This window comes from Sapajus apella, unplaced genomic scaffold (assembly GCF_009761245.1).
Source record: "Sapajus apella isolate SASKATOON/1434 unplaced genomic scaffold, GSC_monkey_1.0 scaffold8, whole genome shotgun sequence".
NCBI classification, from domain to species: domain Eukaryota; kingdom Metazoa; phylum Chordata; class Mammalia; order Primates; family Cebidae; genus Sapajus; species Sapajus apella.
The window spans coordinates 27,958,326-27,982,536 of NW_022436948.1; the positions used below are offsets into that span (position 1 = coordinate 27,958,326).

At 33.0% G+C, this 24,211-nt stretch overlaps 1 protein-coding gene across 9 annotated transcripts in view; it reads right to left on the reverse strand.

Annotated features, from left to right (window-relative positions):
• USP25 (ubiquitin specific peptidase 25) overlaps positions 1-24,211 on the reverse strand; it is a 140,411-nt gene that overhangs the window by 21,406 nt on the left and 94,794 nt on the right. For 4 of the 9 annotated variants that reach the window (XM_032277154.1, XM_032277161.1, XM_032277153.1 and 1 more), the window contains 6 exons: positions 23,474-23,544; positions 22,445-22,673; positions 20,890-21,090; positions 13,058-13,200; positions 7,980-8,093; positions 5,886-5,981 (listed from right to left, as the gene is read on the reverse strand). In XM_032277154.1, the coding sequence (XP_032133045.1) occupies positions 5,886-5,981; positions 7,980-8,093; positions 13,058-13,200; positions 20,890-21,090; positions 22,445-22,673; positions 23,474-23,544 (854 nt within the window). The remainder of the gene's footprint in view (positions 1-5,885; positions 5,982-7,979; positions 8,094-13,057; positions 13,201-20,889; positions 21,091-22,444; positions 22,674-23,473; positions 23,545-24,211) is intronic. The other 5 variants (XM_032277162.1, XM_032277160.1, XM_032277157.1 and 2 more) reach the window with 2 other exon arrangements.

Consider the following 24,211-nt stretch of genomic DNA (forward strand, 5'->3'; position numbering starts at 1 on the left):
TTCTAACTGGCATGAGATGATATCTCAAAAATTTTTGCAAGCTACCCATCTGACAAAGGGCCAATATCCAGAATCTACAGATGACTAAAACAAATTTACAAGGAAAAAAACACACCACTCCACCCAAATGTAGGCGGATATGAACAGACACTTTTCAAAAGAAGACACTTATGTGGCCAAGAAACATATGAAAAAACACTCATCATCACTGTCATTGGAGAAATGCAAATCAAATCCACATTGAGATACTGAATTGAATTTAACAAGATGCATGGAGAAGTATTTTTTGCATTAACAGCTTAGGACTGCGTATACTTTTAGGAAAAAAAGCTTTCATTAGTAGCATGTTGACATTTCTTCCCCTTTACATTCCTTAAAAGGCCATGTAAATAAGGAACGCGTCATTCAAAAAAAATTCACTGATTTGTACTTTTCTGTATGTTTTATATTCTAATAAACATTTTTATATCTACTGAATAAAGTGATTAATCGATATTTCAAAAGTAAAAAAGGTGATAAAGTTATATCAAGTAGGGAGAATTATTATCAAGCAATGCAATAACTATTAAGAAAAAATTTTAATACATAAGTATTATTACTTCAATAAAACCCTATGGTTACTTTAATAGATACAGACAAAATATTTCCAAAAAAAAAAAAAGAAACTTCAATGTCTTTTAAAGTAAATGAAAAAAGCTATACCAATCCCGTAATTGTAATTATAATAGGACCCTCCCACTTCTACACATACATACAAGTAACCAGTACTTTAAAAATATTTTGTTTTTATCTTTTGGCTTTTAATTTTGCTTACCAAAATTTTATATTGCTTTCCCCTGAATTTCATTTTTACACAACAGAATCTTCTCTCCATAAGCCACTGTTATCTGGGGATTTTCTATTAATAGTAGAAACTAGTCTTAACCAATAAAGTTCATTTGAGAGAAGGACTCAGGTTAGTGTAGTGTAGCCGAATCTCTTCCTCTTGCTCTTTTATTTTTCCAGGTCTACTCTGCCTATTAATTTTTTCATACTGCATGCTTATAGGGGCAGACTCTCATGTGGGATGGCCTCTGGTTGAATGAGTTCCTATAACTGGGTTGGTAGCTTTTCCTAATTTGGAGGTTAAACTTTAGCAAGTCCACTTGCTCAGACCTAAGTTTCATTAAGAAGGCTGATAGTGGCATCACATTTTTATCACTAGCAAATATTTAGAGTATTAACAATCTTAATACATAAGGAAATCCAATTCAGAAGTGCCTAAACAAGCACAGAGTTAAAAAGTTTTCTTTCATGACCAAAAAGCTAATATAAAATAAACCCAAACAAGATTTTTTCAGGATGTGGCAGGGCAGAAGAGAGATTAAAAAACAAACACATGGGCGGGCACAGTGGCTCACGCCTGTAATCCCAGCACTTCTGGAGGCCGAGGCAGGTGAATCACAAGGTCACGGGTTTGAGACCAGCCTGGCCAATATGGTGAGACCCTGTCTCTACTAAAAATGCAAAACTTAGCTGGGTGTCGTGGTGGGCACCTGTAGTCCAGCTGCTTGGGAAGCTGAGGCGGAGAATCACTTGAACTGGAGAGGCGGAGGGTGCAGTGAGCTGAGATCACACTAGTGTACTTCAGTCTGGGCAACAGAGCAAGACTGCATCCCAAAAACAAAAAACACTTTTCCTTCAATTTATAACACAATAAGCATGAAAAAGAACAAAAATTTTAAAACACAGTATCTGACTGAGGGGAAACAGGAAGACAGAAGCAGCCACCATATGTTAGATTCTGTGGTTGTGTACATATTTTATGAATTAATACTGAATGTTGATAATGGTTAGAATCAATTGCCAAAAAAGGTAGGATATTTAAATATGCAAATAACTGTTGAAGGAACCAAAAAATGTGTTAAAAGATCTACCCCATGAGAAGGCATTAAGCTCATATGATCTTACGAGTGAGTTCTAACCTACTCTCATGGAACAGATCATTCCTATGCTAACATGTTGAAGTTTAAACAAACAGGAAAGCTCTCAAACTCATTTACCAAAGCTAACATAACTTAATAGCAAACTTGATGAAGACAGCACAAAAAAGAAAAACATACACTAAATTCTTTTAATATAGAACACAGAAAGTCCAAATAAAATGCTAATCAGTTAAATAGTAAGCATTTGAATTTACAAAATAAAAATTTACTAAGAAAAGTATTTTAAGTAAATAGTAAAAATAATTTATATAACTTTGGGTTAGAGTAAATCTTTAAATTTGGCACAAAAAGAAAAATCCAAAAAGTAGAAAAAGGAACATAATATTTTTAAAATGTGTTTAAGGATAAAGGTACCCTAAACTAATTCAAATAGAAATGATAGACTGGGAAAAAATATCGGACACATGTCCATAAATCAGGTAAGATATAAGAAATGAGAATACATCTATACCATGGAATACTGTGTGTGTGTGTGTGTGTGTGTGTGTGTGTGTGTGTGTGTGTGTGTATGTGTGTGTATACACATATGCATGCAGCTAGTAAAGGCAATGTGATATTGTCTAAACTTTAAGAAAGCCCACAATAGATTTCTGATATAAGTAACAAAATATTATGGACAGTAAAGCCTATATTTAAAAAATTTTTAAAGTCTCTGTATATGTGCATTGTTATAAGCAAAAAGAAAAAAACAAGATACACAGTGCTAAGAATGGTAACAATAGGGCAGTGGCAGAGACTGTCATTGTTAGTTTTATTTTAGACACCTTTATGTTATTGAATACAACTGCATTTTGTATATATCATTTTCATTTCTTATATGACAAAATTTTTAAGGTGACATATTATCAGCTAGAATTGTCCAAATGCTAATCATTTACCTTTACCAAAATCATGCATTAATTAGAAACAACCTGATGTATGTTTACATGGGGTTACACACATATATTACTCAATTACAGATAGGTGAAAATGTACACCGACATAAACTAGAAATTTCATAAACATATATAGAAAGAGGATTTTGTGATAGTAATTATTAGGTTAAGCCATATGAAACTGTTCATTTTGTTACTCCAAAATGGTACTGACAATTTCTAACAAATAAGTATATAAAAAAATACATATATATATATTAGCAAATGAAGGTCCTTGACACAGATATGGCACACTCATTTTTCATCTCCTACTATATGTGGACCAGAACTGGACACATAAGATAAGCTTTGTAAAAATACTGAACAACAATAACGGCTAAATTCTGAGCATTTACTATCAACCAGATACTAATTTAAAAGCATAAAATTGATAGTATTTAAAGTTTCCAATGACTCAATAAAATAATTTAACACCTCACGAAACTGAAATAAAGAGATTGAATAATTTGTCCAAAATCAAAGCTACTAAACAGTCAGCCAAGGCAGTCTGGTTGCTAATATCAACCTATAAAGTATTTCTTTCCTAATGTACATTCCAGCTATTGTATTTTTCTGAAAGAAAAGCAGGAAGGGAAATATAAGGATAGTAAGGAGAATGGTTAGTGAAATAGAGATACTGTAATAATTATTTTTAACATCTGACAAAGAGCACAACTTTCTTATGCTATGAGTAAAACGTCAAACTTGACTCAAACATCTCCAAAGCTACTTGAAAACTCTTACCTCAGATTCACTGAAGTTTATTAACCATAGTATTTATTTAGATTATACACTAAGAGTTGCAACATAACTTGTTTAACAAAACGCTCTGTCCCTCTTTCACAAACTTGATTCTTTCCCATGCTTTCCTGCTGTACTAACAAAATCACAGAGCAAACCAAAAAATAAAAATACATGAAATACAGAAAATACACAAAGGAAAAGATGCAACGGGAGTCATCCCATGATTGTGAAAGGAGATCTCAAGTTAGTAGTTATGCATCAGGAGAAAAGAAAAGTCAATACATATTGGGGCCAGTCATAAAGCTCCAGAATAGATGTCCCAAGAAGATAAAATGGTAAAGGCAGAATGAGAGGAGATTTAAACAAGCGGTAGACAGGTTCAAACTAAGTAATTCACATGAAAAACTAAGCAAACCAAAAAACAAAACAACTAAGTCTAAGGAAAACGAAAGTTGAAGGAAAAATGGGAAGTAATAATATTTGTAATATAGCTTAATCATATATAGCATACATAGTAATATTACACATGCAGAATTATGATATAATCAAAATTACAAGATTTTACACATGCAAATGTGTGCGCGCGCGCGCGCGCGTGTGTGGGTGTGTGTGTGTGTGTGTGTGTGTGTTTGTATGGGGGATGGGAGCTGTGTCTCCGTATGTATGTGAAGCAGGAGAAGAAAGAGAGCTCATCATTCATATTCCATATGAATATGAATATTGCATCATTCATATTCATAGCGGTTGAAGCAAATTCAACCGGTGTAAACTATTAATCAAAAACACAAGCATTCTATTTAAAGATATGAATTAATGCCAAACAGATAAAATAATTAAAAGTCATTATCCACCGGGGGCTTAGTAACTGTTGCAATATATACAATTAGGTGATTCTTTATATGCAGATATTAATTTAATAAAAATGGGACTTCCAATTCAACATAAAAAGATCCAACCTGATCAGAAATGACAATGGCACTGTAAATCATAACTTTTCCACAAGAAATAAATACTTAGAGGACATAAATTCAGTGTTTTTTAAGAAAAGAAAATGTAGATTATCTGGGCATAAAAATAAATTTCTAATTGTAAAAATTAAGAAGCCAGTAAGAAAACAGGAAGCTATAAAAAAGTATTAAAACATGAAATTATTAAAAAATGTATTTTTCTTTTTTTAGAAGTGGATTTTCAGCCTTTCTTATGGGATCATAATAGGATGATCAACTGGTCCTGGGACCAGTTTGCTTAGAACTTTCCCAGTTTAGCACTTTAAATCCTGCAGTCTAGGAAATCCCTCAGTCCTAGGATTAGGAGAGTTAGTCACCCTAATCCTAACAAATTCAAAAATGCTTATTGGTATGTCTACTACTATGCACAAGGCTTCTGTTTTGAACTGTATACTGAAAGAAATGGTGAAAAAAAACCCAGCTTTTGAAAGATCAAGTTGGATAATGGCAGAATAAAAAAAATGAACAGTTTCAGATTTTTAATGTGAAAAAGAATGGAATGCATAGTTTACTGTAGCAAATTATACCTCAAAAAAAAAAGCTGCTTCAAAAAAAAACACTAAGAAGGGTTTGTAAAGAGTGAAAGAAAACGAAGATTTTTGGTTAATGTAAATAAAATGACAAAACATGCATAGTGTTTTCATCTTTCAAATCTGTAAAAGCAAAAAATTGTAACAGAAACATTGTAAAGCTCTGATATTAGAGAGAAAAAGATGTGAATACATCATAGTGTTCAGCCTGATGGTCTCACATGTCTTGAACCAACTAGGTTATCAAAAATTAATTATGGAGAAACATTAAAATAATAATTTCATAAACAAAGAAAGCAATTTAGTACCTAATGATAATAAAGAATATTATAATACTGACCAATAGTATGAACAATGAGGATAAAATAAACTATTACCAGCGGCAATTACTCAGTTATTATTGTTCATCAATGTCCTCATACCCTTCACATAAAAAATACAATGCAAATTTCTGCTGACAAATCAAAAGGACACAATTAAAGTGACTCAAATAAAAAGATTTTTTTTCTTAAATTACCTGGATTAAGAGAAAAAGAATCAGTATTAGTTTAATTAATACACAAAAGAAACTCCTAGGACATCTGGTGGCCATAGCTAAGATAGAAAAAGGGAAATTATACAGAAAATCATATTGAATTCAGAGAAATAAAATATTTTAACAAGTTTAATTTTGAAAAAGAAAAGAAATGAAAATGTTCATTGTACCTTAAAGAACCCTGCTTCAGGACCACACCTGTCATATACACTCCTGGATTTACCTATCGCCATTATAATACCTTGCATGTTCGGTGTCATCATGATCTGCCACAGAAGATTTAAAGTAAGAGTTTTTGAATAGTTAACATTAAAAAAAAGTTTTAAACTAAAATAATGTATTTACATGCAAGCTGAAACCCCTTTGTTTCCCACTATTTATAAATCAAATGTTGCATTTTTAATGCCAAATTTAATTCAATATACATGTAAGCATCTTTTAAAATCATCCATACAAGGCACAGTTGGCTCATACGGTACCTTTGTGCAAACTGCAAAAATGCATCCTCTCTGAATTCGAGAATTTTACAAAGGCAAGCTGCTTTTAGACAAGCAAATTAGAAAAATGTGCTATCCTCTAAGTGAGCTATTTAGAAAATGCAACATCCCTTTTTATCAATTAAAAAAGGTACCTCTTCCTCAAGCCTCAGAGAGCTCAGCATGAGCTCCATTTGCTTCCCACTTCTGCCCCTTGTCTAGTCATTCTTGCAGAACTGTGCAACCTGCACATCCCTAAGCAGCAGCCTGTATCCATAACAACTTATTTTTAAGTTCCAACGCACATGCACTGTTAAACTGTCACTCCAATAAATTTTTAAAAACAACAAAACACACAACTCTGTCAATAGCATAAGCGCTTGTACAAAAGATCGTGTTAAATGATTAATCTAAATTCAACTTTTTTAAATGTGAGAATGCACATCCTAAAACAAGAACTTAACTGCTTGATCAGTAAATTGATATGTTTATTAAAAACATGCCAGGTTCCATAATTTTCAAGAGCCAGCATGTTTATAAAATAGCTAACTGGAACAATGTAGAGTCATAGTACTAAATACTTAAGCATTTCTTTGTTTTCATAATGTCTTATTATTTTCAGCTGTTTATATTCTAAAATATCTGCCAAGTGAAATTACTCAAGGCCTTGTGAAGCTATCTTATCGCAATCAAGAGATTGCAACCATTACCTCTGATTCCCTGAACCTATTATTCACTGTATTTATTTTGGATTATACACTGAGAATTGCAATATATCTAACGTCTGCTCAAGAAAACCCTCTGCCCAGTTTCTCTCACAAATCTGCTTCTCATTCTCTTTATGGTCCGCAATTTCTTACACTGGCACAGTGATATGTCTTTATGACACTCTGACTTTGGTGATTAACTATAGTATGATAGTAACTATAACACTGGAGTAAGTCAGAAAAAAAGTTACATGGAGAAAACTTATATATATGCAATTCTTCTCCAAACCCATAGAAACTAACAAATGATAGACTCAACAAGCGTTTTTTCAAATCACCCCACATCTCAATAGTTATGGCCTTCTCCGTGTTACTATTCAAAAACAGCTTTACTGGCCCAAGTCTCAAGAGAAAAGTGAAAAAGGGGAGAAAACAATCTGATGGAATAGGACAAAAGATCATTTTCATCCGGATTCCAAAGAACTAAATCATGAAAAACAAAAATGCCTCCATACTATTGGAAAACTAAGTAAATGAGAATTAACAGTGAAGAGATGAGTATAAAGATGAAGGTGCTATAACGGTAGGCGCTCAGTCATCTTGATGAGTTATTCCATTCGCAGTCGTATGGATCTATGTTGTAGTGGCAAAAATATCAATTATCCATCCTGCAATCATAATGTGGGATTTTCTGGTAGGAAATGGTGGGCAAATGTTATAGTTCAAGTAAAAAAGGAATGGAATATAAAAAATTATTTTTAAATGCAAAACTTTTTCATACTGAACAAATATTATTGTAATCTATCAACCTGAGAGTAAGCTGGTACTATTTCCGCATAAAAGAATTAACTCCAGACACACAAAATTTTTTTGACAAATTCCTTAAGTTTTCTACTTAAATTTTCATTTTCAATTCAAAGTTCTGTTAATAACTGGTAAAGTAATTTTGGACTATGTGAGGTGATAAAGCTGTATGTTACGCAGCAATAGACATTAAGTACGAGGGTGCAGGCATGCCCAAAGTATTTGTATTAAATAGCAAAGATTAAGTAGCAATGGTGCAAAGGGCTATAAAAGGTACCTCGTCATCATACCCCCCCTCCTTTGATTCAATCATAAATTTCCCTACATGAGGGATCGCCACCTCAACAACTCGCTGATTAGAAAGTGGTTGGCTTGTAGTATTTTCAGGTTTCTGCAGAAGAAAATCATCAATATAAACATTAGAAAAGAGAACAGTGGAGAACAATGGCATCCTTGTACAACTGTACAACCTGCACATCCCTAAACAGCAGCCCTGTATCCATCTGACTTATTTGAAAAAGTTCCAATGCAGATGCACTATCAAACTGTTTAAGCACATGCCCTTAAATCTTTTAAAAAATATCTGCATTTACTTGGTATCAAATGAAACCACTTAAAACTGAACATCAAAATCAAATGCATTCAGCAAGTAGTAACACAAAATCTACTGTTTTCCCTTTATATCCTCAAACTGGATATTACCAATATCATTACATTTTTTCCCCATTAAGTATTTAGAACTTCAAGTACTTAAGACAAAAAATACTGGAGTTGTATTTTCTATTATTGTCTGTATAGCTGAAAATTTTTTTAAAAAGTCCAATAGCTCCCGAAAACCTTCCTTGATACCTCAACCAAAATAAGATAGGACCTCCTCTAAATTCATTAGAATTTGTGCGATATTTTCCTTATGATTTTATCCATCTATTCTTTCTGGTATCAATTATGTATCCAGTTAATATCCATATTCTATTTTGTTTAACTTACTATATACAGCCTATGAAACTCCAGTATATTTATATCTTAAGTGTTCAACAAACACTTGCCGAAAATAAGAAAACGTTGTTGGAAACTGATATCCATTTTTAACAACTCAATCAGATTTATTCCTTTTTTTATTAACAAATTCTTTGTATTTCACTAATCTATACTAATACAGAAGTCAGTGTAAAATTCAGAAAAGTTCATTCAAAACTTTATGACACTAATATGATTCATTCATACTGTACAGATTTTACATACTTATTTTATTGAACATATTTATAAACTAGCATATCCACTATTTCCCTATTTTAAAAAGTCAAAAGTACTGAAGGTGCTTGAAAGTAACTTAAGTAATGGAATTGTGTAAGTTTTCATAAACAAGGATAAACTGTTTTGATATTTCAAAAAAAAATTTTAATAACAGCAACTAAATAGGTTTTATTTTCACTTGAAATATGGGTAAATTTTAGTAATGTGAACATTTTCTGGCTTTCCAACAGCATATATGCAAAAAGAGTTTAATTAAACAATAAAACAAAACGAACAGCTGCAGCTGGTATTGCCCCTTTTAAAATAAATGTTATTTTTGGCTGGGCACAGTAGCTCATGCCTACAATCCCAGCAGTTTAGGAGGCCAACATGGGTGTATCACTTGAGGCCAGTAGTTAGAGACCAGCCTGGCCAACATGGTGAAATCCGTTGCTATTAAATATACAAAAATAAGCCAGGCATGGTGGCATATGCCTGTAATCCCAGCTACTTGGGAGGCTGAGGCATGAGAATTGCTTAAACCCAGAAGTGAAGGTTGCAGTGAGCTGAGACAGCATCACTGTACTCTACCCTGGGCTACAGAGCAAGATTCCATCTCAAAAAAAAAAAAAAAAAAAGGTGTTTCTGACCACAACATTTTTGGAATACATTTCTTTAATTTACCAAAATCCACATCTTTTCATGAAGAAATGATCGACCTCAACAGGTAACATGATCATGAGACATAATATGCAGCTAAGCCAACACCTGGTATGTAACACTTGTTCTAGAAAATGGCAGCTACTATGAGTCATTATACCGTTTCATTATGCTACTTTAAATGGCTCATATTTGAATACTTTTAAACTAATACTATTATCACACACATTCTACAAAGATGTACTTGGTCCATTTTAATCAAGGATTTTTAAACTTTCTAGCATATAAGAGAAGAAATGTGCTAGGTCTCCGTACACAAAAGTGAAATATAAACAGGTAAATTCAGAAATCTGTTGGGAGTGTGTGGTGATGATTTTTCATTAGCAAACCAATCCAAAACAATACTATCTTAGGAAAGGAAAATATAAATTTAAGGCAAATGGTTATTACGTAGAATACTAATCCTTATAAAACACATTCCCTTTGAGGGAAAAAAATTGCACTTAGGAAAAATAAATGTTTTATAAGCCTTGTCAGTTACTACTGAAGAGTTTCAACAGCATAAAGCTGATTAAATGCATGGATAAAAGTTGAAAAAGGGAAGAAACTTTGCTACATATAATAATTCTGTAGTATCATTCATCAAATTTAGATATCCCAAAGTACCATAAAATTTTTTCATATAAAGAATTTAAGGGCTCACTGAAGTATGTATGTTTACTTATCTTCTTCTTCTATTTTCAGGTCTTATATGAATACATTAATAAAGGCTAAACTTAAAAAGAGTTAAAAACAAGTTTCTCAGCTAATACATTGCAAAAATAATTAAAATACAAAGATTTTTATGAATTGCCTGAAATCCATTAGCTATATGACTTTTTAAAAAGTGGTCTCATGAGAAGCGTGGCTAAAATGCTATATAACTGTAAGCCCATGGACACATTAATATGCCTTTACCTTTTATCCTAGTAATTCAATCGGAAATCTATTCTAAGGAAATAACCTGAAATATGAAAAAAGCTTTTATTTCTAGCACCCTATTTATAATGTAATAGCAGAAACAAATATACAATGGGGGAGGAGGTACATAAACAAGAAGTTAATTATTCAATGGACTAGTAGCCATTAAATGTTTTTACTGAGTTTATAACCTGGGGAAATGGTTATAAATGTAAGTGATTAAAAGGAGGCAAGACAAAATTTTGTATGCAACTCAATTATAAAAATAAATCCTAAATCTACATATCAAAATAAGAGTGAAGAAAATACCAACATATTTACAGTAATTAACTTTGAGTAGTGAGCTGAACTATGCATGACTCTCAGGGTCTACTTTTCTGTATTTTGAAAATATCCTAAACTATTCCATTTAAAATTAAAGACACTTTTCTAAAAAGCAGGGGGCCTAAACACTTGGAAATTCTAATTTCCATGGTTCTAAGCTTTCCAGGGAATTCTTCTTATCTTAAGGTTGAATTTAATATATTTTATTTTTGGAAAGTGGTTAGGACTGAAGTAACAGAAGGAAGCCAACAGATACTCAGTGCCTACTACATACCATGCCAAGCACTTACAAGTAATGCTCTCGACGAATCCTACAATTACTTACATTTTATGGAAAAGAAAACTGAGTTCTATCTAGAGAAATTAAGCAATTTATTCAAGGTTACGTTAATAATAAGTAAAACTAATATTCTAAAACCCAGAAATGTTTAATCCCAAAGTCTGAAGATATTTTTCACCTGTGCAATTTATCTTCAATGTACGCTAAGTTTAAATGAGAAAACACCTGTGAAGTAGTTACCATGATGCTAAGCAAATGACAGTAAGATCAAGAATCACAGGCTGCTTCTGACAGCTATGGTTACTGAATTCTTAGGCTTGCTTCAGGATTTATACACACAATGAGGCTAAACTGTGTATGCCACTCCAGATAACAATGAAATAAACAAACAAATAGTGTATTTGTCTATCCTATTATCTCCCTGTCATCCTCCTTTCTGAGGTAAAGACGAGGTAGTAGGTTGCTCCCTTGTAAGATTATATCGATATTAGGAGGCTGAGCAATCAAAATTTCCAGAAATTTAAATTCTATATGATCTGCCAAACTTAAAACCATGATTCTAAATTAAGCTAAGTAATGTTTTTGATTTTCTAACACCATCTTTTAAAAAGTGACACTTATTAATCATAATTTAGGCTTTAACAAATAAAAGTTCTAATTAGCAGGGGACTTGCAAATGCAATTTCTTTGTCAGGCAAAACTATTCCCCCTTATACCTACTCCTCTGTTTCTTCTCCTTTGCTAGGTTTTCCTCTTACCATCACCCAAGAATCAGACATCCCAGATCCACTAAACAAAGCATTTTCCATGAAAAGCTTTTGAGTTACTGATGTTCGTATCAAATTCATTTAAAGCTTCTAAGGCATTGGCAAAATTTAGAATCACCAAAGAGGAACTATTTAAATTAATACATTTTTAAGAAGATGATATGTTAATACATTTTCAAAATGTTTCAAACAAAAAATAATTTTTTGTTATTTAGTTCATCAAAACAAAAATAAAAGAGTACTCTATCTCTTGAACATTTTAGCTGAAGGAAGTCTTATTATATATTTAAGGCCTCATTGCAATTAGCAGGTTATTGCTGGCATTGAATTCACTGACTAAGCAGAAAATTATGTGTTGTAAAATTATATGTGGCACTCTCCAGTTCTTGAGGCGAATCTTCAAATATTAAAAGGAGCCACCATAAAATCTGCATTAGAGCTGCTTATGCTCACTGATAAAAGATAAATGACTACAGGGACTGAAAGGTTTAATAGTAACAAATTCTTGAAATAGCTTCTCTCAGAATGTCATATTCATTGATAACATAGTATAATACCAACATCCTCAATTTACTGTTATAAAAAGACGTATTTGAAAACTACAATTCATTAGACTAATAATTACATTTTTGCATAGGGACATTTTTGAAATATTAACAGTTTTGCAATATCATATTTATCCTTCTAATAATATTCTAACCTATAGTATCAGTATCTAGTAGTTTTATTGTTAAACACATTTCATGAAATTATGACAATTGTATCTTAAGTTCCCAAATATTCCATTGTAATCAGATTACAGATGGAGGAATGAGTGAGAGACAGGAAAAATACTGGTAAATTTTACACTTATCTTTTTAAGTTCTAAATCAAATGGCCATTTTAATCTATGATTATGATTCATTACAATTATCTAACAGAAAGACAGAAACTTAAGAGAAAAGTGTCTTTAAAATTACAGGAAATCACAGTCTGGGCATCAGATGACTTGCCCATGGTCACTGATAATGCCCATGTCAGGCCATTATCGGGCCCCGTATCTCCTGACTCCCAGACAGGTCTCCCTCCACTTTAGTGGAGGAAATGTCATGACCATGGCTATGTTCAGAGAGCCAAAAGAAAAGATCTTACCGACTGCAAAATTGTTTCAGGACTTTTATCTTCATGCTCATGTGACGCTTTGGTAATTACTCGAATAGTCTCTTCTTTCAAGTGCTTTGAGAAGTCACTTCTTGATGGCTGCTCTAGATATTCTGGGTCTCCTGCTGCTTGTGCTTCATGAGAAAAGAATCAATTGTATATCTAATATAAATCACAGAGTCTATACTAAGATAAATCTTTTATTCATTTCTATATCTGAAGTTATATAAGAACGAATCTTAGTCTTCTATTTAAAGTAAAATATATCCTTCCATGTATAGCACTTCTTCCCAGAATTTATTAAAAAACAAAAACCAAGAACAGTACTCCAACAATTATTAAGGAAAGCCCTCATTATAGTTTATGGTAAGGAATTCACAGTAAATTTTTCTGCCATGAGAAATACCAAAAGCTCATTTTGGAAAATCGTCAGCACTTTACCAAAAGAAGAATTTGGTTTGAACAGCAATCCTGGGCTGACTTTCCACAGAGTACACAAGAGCTATTTTTCTCTGGCCACAGTATCCTCTTTCACACTTCCTGACAAAATCCTAACCCTGAATGAACCTAACCTTCCATCTTTTCTGAACTTGCCTCTGGTAGCTGAGTGTTATCAGAGAAAAGTATTCACAGTTTGGCAAACTGGTACCAATAGAAATGCATGACATCTCCTACCCATCTTTTGAGTTCCAGATGTACAATGAACATCCCACTAGGTGTTTCCTAGACTAAACGAGCTCTACATGACATGACCTAAAGGGTGTCTCTCAGTAAATCTCTAACAAAGCAGCCAGTCCATGAAGCTTCCAGTCATCTGTGGAGATTATCACTAACTGAATAATCATACATGTAAATTTTGACAATATGATAACACATTCTAGGACTAAAGTAACAATGAAGTGATATGAGCAATTTAGATTGTGAGAAATTAGAAAGTGACCTATAAAATGAAGGATGAATGTGCTGCTTTGCCAGGTGGAATGAAGAGTCCATGCAGTCAGCATGGGCTAGATTCGAAAAAGAATAATATGACTGGATTACAGTACAAAAGTGCAGATATGGCAAGAGGTGATGCAGGTAGGGACAAAGGCACTAACAGACTTTAAATCAGGCAATTGGAAATGAGTACTTTTTTAAGACAATGGCAACATAGCAAGTTTTTAAAAAATTATTCTGAGGATATTGTGAAGAATGAATTAAAAGAGGAAAATAAAACTAGAGGTCAGTGAAGGTAGTAGAAGGCAGTAGAGCAGTATGAAAAAGAAATGAATATGTTTTCCAATAACAGAGACAGCAGCAGAGGGACATAAAAATGGCTAGATTTTGGACACAAAGGTGTGGAGATTACATATGAACATACCAAGTTTGTGACATGAGTTAACTAAGTTGATGGAGGGACATCTGACTATATGATAAGGAAAACTAGAGGTGAGAATGCTTACAATGTGTAAAAAAAAGGAAGGAGAGAAGTTAAAAGAAATTTAATGTTCTCATTAAATAATTTCCTGATTTTGGACTGCAATAGCCTTTCAGTGCCCATGAGTAATAGATAAAGAAAACATTTGGCTACCATCAGCTTATCAGTAATTCTGCTTCTGGAAGATTTCATCATAGGTAGCTTATGCCAGCTTCTTTAGGGCTTTAACAGAGAGAAACTCCTTGTTGCCACGCTTCCTCTCTTCACCATAGTAGGTAATGTCAATGATTAATAATTGGATGCAAACTTAGAGCAATGAGGACCAATAAATCCATCTGGTTTGACACTGGCCTAATGACCCATTGAAACCTAGAATCTTTGTAAAATTGGTCTTTAGGAGCAAGAGTAATTTTATCTGATCAACAAAAGTAAAATCCACCTTATGTCACCAGGGCCAAGGTTTTCTTCCATAAAGGAGTTTGAGTGCAAAAACCTTATGAGTAACAGTGAAGGGTTCTGGCTAAATGTCATACAAAAAATTTTTCTCTAGGCTTTGCCCTATGTACATTCCTCCCAGGGAACTTATGTCAGTGGTTTTGTTGCCATGATAGTTGAACCTACAACAGTTTGACATGCTGGGAGATGGGAAACAAAAAATTCAAATTGCATTCCCAACATGTTTATTGAACCTGTACTATATTCAGTATTGTAGTAGGTATTAAAAATGTAAAAAAAAAAAAAAAAATTACATACATCACGCATTTTAAGTGTCTCTCAGTAAAATCTGATATACATTCTATTACTATACAATGTGATAAATGCAATAAAAGTTATGCACAAGGTTTTATAAAAGCACTGTGGACCCAATACAAACACTTGAGATAATGCTGCCTGTTAAGAAACACCTACCAAGAGAGGTGCTAACTTACTTAGGTGAGTCTAGAAGGATTTGTAGAGGATTATTTTGGAGATAAGAATAGAAAAGATTCTAGGCAGAAGGAATAGCACACTGTAAAGAAGGAGTAGCACATGTAAGGTCTGATCAAAGATTCATAAAATCCCTGCTATATATGAGCCTCTACATTGGAAGGCAAGCAAAAATGTAAGGACAATAGAGAAAAACATAATACAACTGGTAGTGAGGTGAGAATTAAGAGGAAAAAGATAATAGCTGCTACAGAAGTGCTCTCAGAGAAATTCATAAAGACTGGGATATGAGGAAGATCTTAAAGAATATGCAAAAATTCATGAACACTGATGACAAACATTTTTAAGATGAAGGATACTTCATGAGCAAAGACATAATGATAGGAAAATTTCCTACATGCAAGAGAAATAGGGAGTAATCTGGTATAGATGAAATATAGGCTACTCACAGGGAAGTAGGCTTGGAAGAATTACAAGGGAATCAGATTATAAAATAAAATCCTCATAAAAAAATCCTCAAAGAAGACAAAAAAGAAGTTTTGTCTTCATTTTATTACACCAAAGAATAAAAATGTTTATAGAAAAAAACAAGAAAAAATGAGGAAAATGAAAAGCTCTTTGCGTTACTAAGAGATAAGCACTATTAAAATTTCTGATACATTATTTCCAGACTTTACCTACCTACCCATATTTTTAAACAAAAAGAATTACTCTCTATATCAGCATAACATGTACTGGTTATATTGTGTTGTTCTGTATGGAAGGCTCACACAACTGATACCCTACCATCTACTTTAGCTATTTTTGTTTCTTTGATAGGAACAACAGCAGAACAAATAGTTTTGCCTTTACCATATAATACAATTGTTGTTCATCCTCTAACCCTATTAAAAACCTCATCCCTAGTGGCCTACAGCTATAAATTCCCTAACCGGCTAAATGTCAGACAGGACAATTTTCTCCAGGGTTTTCCCTATGTACATTGGGAACTAGTGGCGTTTTAGTCACAGTAGGTGAACGTACAATGGTTTGAAACTCTGGGAGACTGGAAACAAAAAGTTTTTTTTTAATGCACTCATTTCACCATGAATAACCCGTTCTCTAGGGAGGTAAATAATATCCTTATTCCTAAAGTCTCTCTCAAGTCATCCATTTTTTTCTACGGGTGTTTTCTCTAGGATTTTCAAATGACTGGCCTCCACAAAAGGGATTTTCCAGCCATGCTTCCCTAGCTGTTAGAGAAGACTACTCAACATCCTGAGGGAACTCTGAGCCAGCTCCTTTAGTCCATCTTCATGTTAAAACAGGGGACTAAGGAGGTTTGGGGGTGCTTTAGTTATGCATGTTTCCTGGTTATGGTCTTCAATATTTTAAGATCAACTTTACCACCAACTGGCTTTCTATTAAGGAGTAAGGATCTGCTCTTAACTATAAAAATAATACCAGCATCTCTGATATCTTTCAGAAGAACTTGTTAACTTACTAACAAGTCATACTTACTACATTCACATTGAAAAAGGTTTAAAGGGGACTGCTTGAGAGATATACAGTCCATCCATTTCTAGAAATGTATTTAAAAGTCCACAATACCCTATAAGAGCCTACAAAGCACCATGATAAGGTGATTGCATAGTATCAGTGGTGGAGCTTCAGATTCCTGGGCTCCATTCCAAAGAAAATCTGAGGGGTGCGGGGAAGAGAGGTTTATAAACCAGAGTCAAACTATGAATTTATCCAGAACAAAAAACTACATCCTCACTACACATATTTGGCCCGCCTCCTTCGTGAGTGAGTATTTTGTTTCTACTTTAAAACTGTGTGTTCTCCTACACTAAGGATCACCCAGTAAATTCACTATTGGAATCTCCATAGGGAATGAATTCAATTTATAAATAGAAAACTTTCAAGAAACATCTACCATATGTCATTTATTATACTAGATGCTAGAGATATAAATAAGAATACCACCAGGCCTGGTGTGGTAGCTCATGCCTGTAACCTTAGCACTTTGGGAGGCCGAGGCAGGCGGATTGCTCGAGCTCAGGAGTTCAAGTTCAAGGTTAGCCTGGTCAACATGGTGAAACCTCATCTCCACTAAAATACAAAAAAGAAAGAAAGGAAAAAAAAAAAAAGCCCAATGTGGTGGTATATGCCTGTAGTCCCAGCTACTCAGGAGGCTGAGGCACAAGAATTGCTTGAACCCGGGAGGCAGAGGTTGCAGTGAGCCAAGATTGTGCCACTGCACTCCAGGCTGGGTGACGAAGAAACAACCTCAAAAAAAAAAAAAAAAAAGAATATCACCCAGTTCCTGCTTCCTGCTTTCAAGGAACCTGAGAAACCTGAGAACACTGAAGATATTGTTCTTTCTACCAGGTCTTACTCTCGGGATCCACTGTACTCTCCTGGAACTTCAACATATTTTTAACTTGTAGACAGTGTTTGCAGCAAAGTCCCAGAGCCAACTCTACCTTCTGCCTCTAGACAAATTTATAAAACCTTATGCAACACATTTCATACCGATCTTAACTAGTGTTTCCTTATTTTAAAAAAAATCTGGGTGTGCCATGTTGTAAGGACTTCAGATATTTCTTGGATAAGGCAAGAGTAACATAAGTAAAATAGTAACTCAGACAACACTCTTCTCTCCAGAATAATTTGTTTTATAAATTCAGCCTAGAGTCGTGCTGCTTAATCAGAAGTGTACCTTAGAATTATCTGAACATCTCTTTAAGATAGGATCATATTAGATCCTTTCTCCAGAAATTTTGATTCCAGTATGTCTTAAGTGGTCTTAGGCAGGGTGTGTTGTTCATACTCAGAAAAAAATCCCCCTAGTAATTCTGATGCATACATTCATAGCAAAGAATGGCTGGCCAGAAATCTTAACAAAAATCATTCTGTTGGATTTTATTAACAAGATTTCCTTTTATTACTTCCACTAGTCACTCATAATAGTGAACACCTGAGAGATTAAAATACAGGTTTGCTTTGAGATCCTGGAATTATTATACCAAATTAAATTACTTACTGTGAAAACTATGAGAAGAATCAGAAATAGATGGTATAGGCATTAAAATAAAATTCCTCTATTAATAATAAGGAATAAATGGTTCTAATGAAATATTAGCCTTGTTCAATTTTGACATGTGAAACTATCCTGGAACAGAGGACAAATGTCTTAATATATCTCAAAGATAATACACTAATAAAAACTAAACTTTTAAATAACAATCTCACTCAATAAATTTATGCACTTGGCACATTCTATTTCTACTAACTCAAATCAAGTGCATATATCCATCAAGTCTATAGAGGACACAATGTTTCCTAAAGGTAGTATTTCTACTGCTTTCTAAAAACCCACGCTGGAAGATAATTATAATTATCCAGGAATAGGAATTGACCATTTCCACCTCTTTTATTTATTCTGGTTCCTCCCAGAGATATATCAATATTCTGTTCAAGTTTATTTTACATGATAAAGAGACATGAAAATACATATCCGACATCTAGTATTACATTAAAAAAAATTACAAAACACCCTGTAAAGTGTATAATCAGATGTACTGATCATGAAAATGGATGTAGGTATACAGACAAGACCTTTTTACAAAAAAAGAAAAAAAGATGACAAATGTAAAATGGGGATGGGGCACAGCTAGTCCTTATCGAACGGGAATATTAGTTGAGAATATGCATTACTTTGACAAAGCAGAAATATATATGTTAACTCTGTAAATTTGGAGAGACTTACAAGAAACAGACAAGATGAAGAGGGGAAGGATAATAAAACTTAGTATTTTGATATCACAAAATATAGGTAAGCCAAGAATAAAACTGAAGCTCAATCAATAAACGGATGATTGATCTGTGTCTGGGAGCTTAGGTAATACACTGCTTATACTAAATTATGCAGTCCCTTCCTCCTACTAATAACAAGAATAGTCACATGTGATAGGAATAAGTAAATGTTAAGTGAAGAATAACACAGCAGCTCCATCTTGGGACAGGTTCTGAGGAATGATTTGGAAAGAATATGTACGGAATGCAAAGCAGGAAATTACAAAGGGACAGAAATGCCTTAAAAAAGAAACTATAATACAGTTATTACCCTGCGATTTGAGCTTAGGTACCTCTTGATTATCTACTAAAAACTACATTGTTGTGGACCCACATAGCTTCACCTGTTCTATATAATAGCCCTTTACATGTGGGGGAAAAATGTGCAGTCCTTCATAATGGTAGAGCTCACCAGCCACTATAATGGTGGTACTCTCTGTAACACTAGAATATCAAAATGTTGGTGTCGTACCATTATCTTTTTTAAAAATGCTGAATTATCTGCCTCTCAGGATCAAAATCAATGACAACTATTTGAGCTACATGAAAACAAGTTACAGATCTGGCCAGGTTTGTGCATGCCTGTATCAGTCACAATACTACATTGTAGTACTATAAAACAATCTTCTGTTGAAGTTGTAATTTTTTCTAAAGTTCAAATGATAATGCTGAAACCCAACCAGGTAATGCCGCAAGGAAATCTCTGTCTGCAAAAGGTGAAACTAAAACAACAAAAACTGGAACTGCTTCCTTAAAAAACAAAACACGTAGCTCTTGCAAAAAAAAAAAAAAAAAAAAAAAAAAAGGTTATTCAATAACATCCTCTAGCAGTTATAAAAAGAGACAAATGAGTTTGAGAAAACTATATGGACTTAATTTCTCATTACCCCAACTTGTACCAAGAAATAGCATTTTCTATACCAGAAAACGTGTTGCCCTAAAGCATATTTGCAACTCAGTGATAAGATTAATCTTTAAAAAAAAGACAATATATTTCCAATTTTACTGGAAACTATTTTCTTAAATCTTATACAGTGTTTACTTTGACTTATTTTATTGACATCATCAGCTAACAGTTCATTTAAGAAGTGTTTTTAAATATTTATGTTTATGCATTTATATCTTTGTTTTACAAGTCTATATGCTTATTTTTTACTTGTGATACACTAAATACCTTTGGTCAATTTTCTCTTAAGTATTCTGAAAAAAATCAAATAGTTATTAATGGTAGTATTTCACTATTATATATGAATATACCAGTAACATTATTTTGCTCATCTTTGGAATAACTACTCTCAATAGCTTTAGTGAATTGGTTTGGGTTTCTTGCTGATTTCACAATTTTCTTTGCTACTTGCCAAGAAAATTCAAGCCTACAAAACATAGGCAGGGTAGCAGAGAAAAAGTAAACAGAATTATCTTATTTATCTTGAAATAACATATGAATGTACACAGTGGTGTCTGGCAAAGGGGTAAATTGTTAACTGTGATAATCTGAGTGATGGAATTTGAGATGATTTCCACTGATTTCTTCATACTTTAAGATAGCTAAACCTTTCTTCTAATGAGCATATCTAGCATTATAACAATAATATAATAATACTGATAATCAAATACAACTTAATAAAAATGGACAAACCTGTTGTCACAGAAGTCTCTGGCTCTCTCAATTTCTGAGATGCTAAAAGCTTTTCCTGCAAAGCTTTCTGTGCAAGTTGTGCATCCCATTCTTCTAGTTCTTTTTCAAATCGTTGGTTGTCTTCCTCAACAAAATCTCTCAAATCTGGTGGTAATGTTTCTATACCAACAAGGGGCTGCCCAGTTTCTTTATTAAACTCCTCTGCAAATCATATTTCAAAAACTAGTATAAAATTAAGAATTAAAGGGAAAATGCAAAGCTCAAAACAGATGGCATTTCAAATAGGATTTAAACTATGAATTATTACCACTTAACCACTTCAATATTACTTAAGAATTACTACTGTTTAGCAAATTAAAAACTTTTTAAAACTCAAACAAATGCTCAGAAAACAATAATAAAAATATCTAATAATCCATCACAGGTAATGGTCTCTGATTTTTTCTTTTTATCTGAAGAGTAGAAATGAGAGAAAACACAAAACCAATTTTTTTTGCCACTCTAACAATGATGTAGTACTACTTTTGCCATTATTGGAAAATACCAGATGTTTGATTACTCGAAAAGTAAAACTTTTCAAAAATGTAAACAACTCATAACCATGTTAACCTTATTAGCTCAAAATAAAACTAAAATTGTTTGTCATATGAAGAGATTAAGTATAGACTTAGGCAATTATGAAAACCAATATAGCAAGATTTTTAAAACACTACATAAAGAGCATTTAGAAGAATTACTCAACTTCTACTACACACACACAAAAATAAACTTTACTTTTTCAATAAGAAGTGGATTGCCTAGCTGATTTTGCCAAACGACTAAATACAAGAAGATAATTTTTATCAGTTTCAATAAACCTTTACTGTTTTCTGTACGCAAAGCATGTATCAGAATATCAGCAATAAAGAGACTCAGACATAGTGTGATGTTGTCTCTGGCTTTGAGCAGATGAGAGGGAAATGTGCAAAACAAGTCGTGACACAGTTTCAGTACACAACAGTAAATGCCCAGTAGACAAATGCTAGGAGGGCATAAGGAGAGGTACTTTCTGGCAGATCAAGAAATAGTTTGCAGGGAAAATGACACCTGAATTAAATCTTGACAGATACACAAGAATTAGGCAAAAGACTTACTAGCAAAAAATAAAATATATAAGAACATACAGATATAAATGTGTGAAATGGTTTGAAATGAGCAGATACAGCAAGAAGTTCAGTAAAGTATATAAATTCAAAATGAACAATGGAGATCAATGAAGGTGGGGAGATAATCAGAGGCCAAGAAAAGTGGCCATGTATGTTAGGCTAAGGAGTTAAACATGAGTCAATATGTGAAACAGTCATTTAAGTGTTTTTGGCAAGAACAAAAAAGGTCATATTTACCTTTAATAGTTAACCTTGAATACAAAATATATGCCAATTCTTAGCCCTGCTGATGTTACTTTTCAATTCAGTCTCATCAAATGCAGTAGCATTTCCTAATCATAGCCAATCACACCACAGACCAGTCACTTTTATGACTATTTAAAAATATATACCACCCTATATATTCTTACCTTGTATTAAGAACTGTGCCTTATCATTTATGTACATTAAACAGTATGCACTGGCATTTCTATAACCACCAAATGAGTCTCTCACTAGCTCTTCCCATGATGATTTTGTCACAGCAATATCATTGTACTTCATCCACCTGCTTTCACGATGATCAAAAATATATGCCCAGTAGTGCCCAGCATTAGCTTGGCCTTCATGAACTAAAACAGCATGTAATCGATAAGGAACCTAAATGTGGAAAAAAAAAAAGAAGTTAAAATACAATTATGTAGTCTACTGTACCACATTTCATGAAACCCACAAACAACCTGTTTGGGGAAAACCATAGGAGCATTTTCCTTTTTTTAAATGAGTGAGAACTGTCTGGGATTAAAATTGTGAAGAAACCAAACTACAAAACTTTAAAAAGACAGAATCTAAATAAGCTAAAGATATGTAAAGTTGACAGGTATACAGATTAAAGATGATTTTTGAAAAACTAAAAACAATTATCGTACATTGGATTGTTTCTTTTGAATAAAGAACTTATAGTTAACAGTATTACATATAGTAAATGTGTCTAAATCTTTAGAATTCTAAATTGATGGTTAACAAAACAGATTACACAAGATACACCAGAAGTTAAAATGTAACAGAGTCCTAAAGTTTCTTCCCAAATCTTAATATCCTTTAACAACCATAGATTTTCTCCCACAAGACTTTTTAAAAATGCTATAGTCTTTAGAAAAATTTTGGTAAATTTTACTGTAAAATACTAAGAAGGGTACACAATACATATGGTGTGAGAATACAACTGAATGAGGGAAACCTATCATAGATTTTGTTATAAATTTGTTATAAAACTTCCCCATTCAGATGAACTATCACATTGTACATACTGCACGCCCTTATTATTTTACAATAAGATTTACCAACATTTTAAAAGAAAACACGTAAAGAAAAATTAGATTAAGATAAATAACATAAAGGTAAATTAAAATATATGTAAATAATTTTGACAATGATTACTACCTCAAAATTTCACTTACTTGTATCATAGATTTGTCCGAGTACATTAGTTCAATTGTTCGATGGATTCTGGATATGCTTTCCTGCAAATCTAAGGATATAAGGTGTCATTTAATGATTAACATCAGGTGTGTTTCTACTGAGACTTATAAGGACAAATGGTTTTCCTACAAACGTGTTAGAGGAATAGAAAAAATTTCCTAAAGTTTTCTTAAAAAACATTACTACCTGAAATCTGTACAAAATGAACTATAGTTATTCTTAATAAAAGACACAATACAAATGCATAGTTAAAAATAAATATGCTCTAGAAAATGTACAGAGTCAATAAAATTGAAATTTGTTCAAATCTATAAAGGAGAGTTTCAATGACAATGAGAGCTAAGCTTCCTTACATACTTTCTATAAAATAGGTGAACTTAAGAACAAAGTATTAACCACGTATATTATACACATATGTAACTGAATAAAATTCGACTATAATCACCAGTGAGAATAAAAGTATGGCACTCTCAAGCCAATTATTTCTACTTCTAGTAGAAAATAATCCTACAAAATTGTTCAGAGGTAGAGATGTTCACAGTCATACTGTCCATAATTTTTAAAAACAAGATAACCTAATATCTGTCAGAAAGGAAATGGTTATAGTGTAACCATATTATATTGTGAAGCTACTGAACCAATCAGGAAGAAAGGTTGAAAAACCATAAAAAAAAATAAGCAAACTTCAGAGTGGAAAAAGGCCTGTCTGAGCCTGT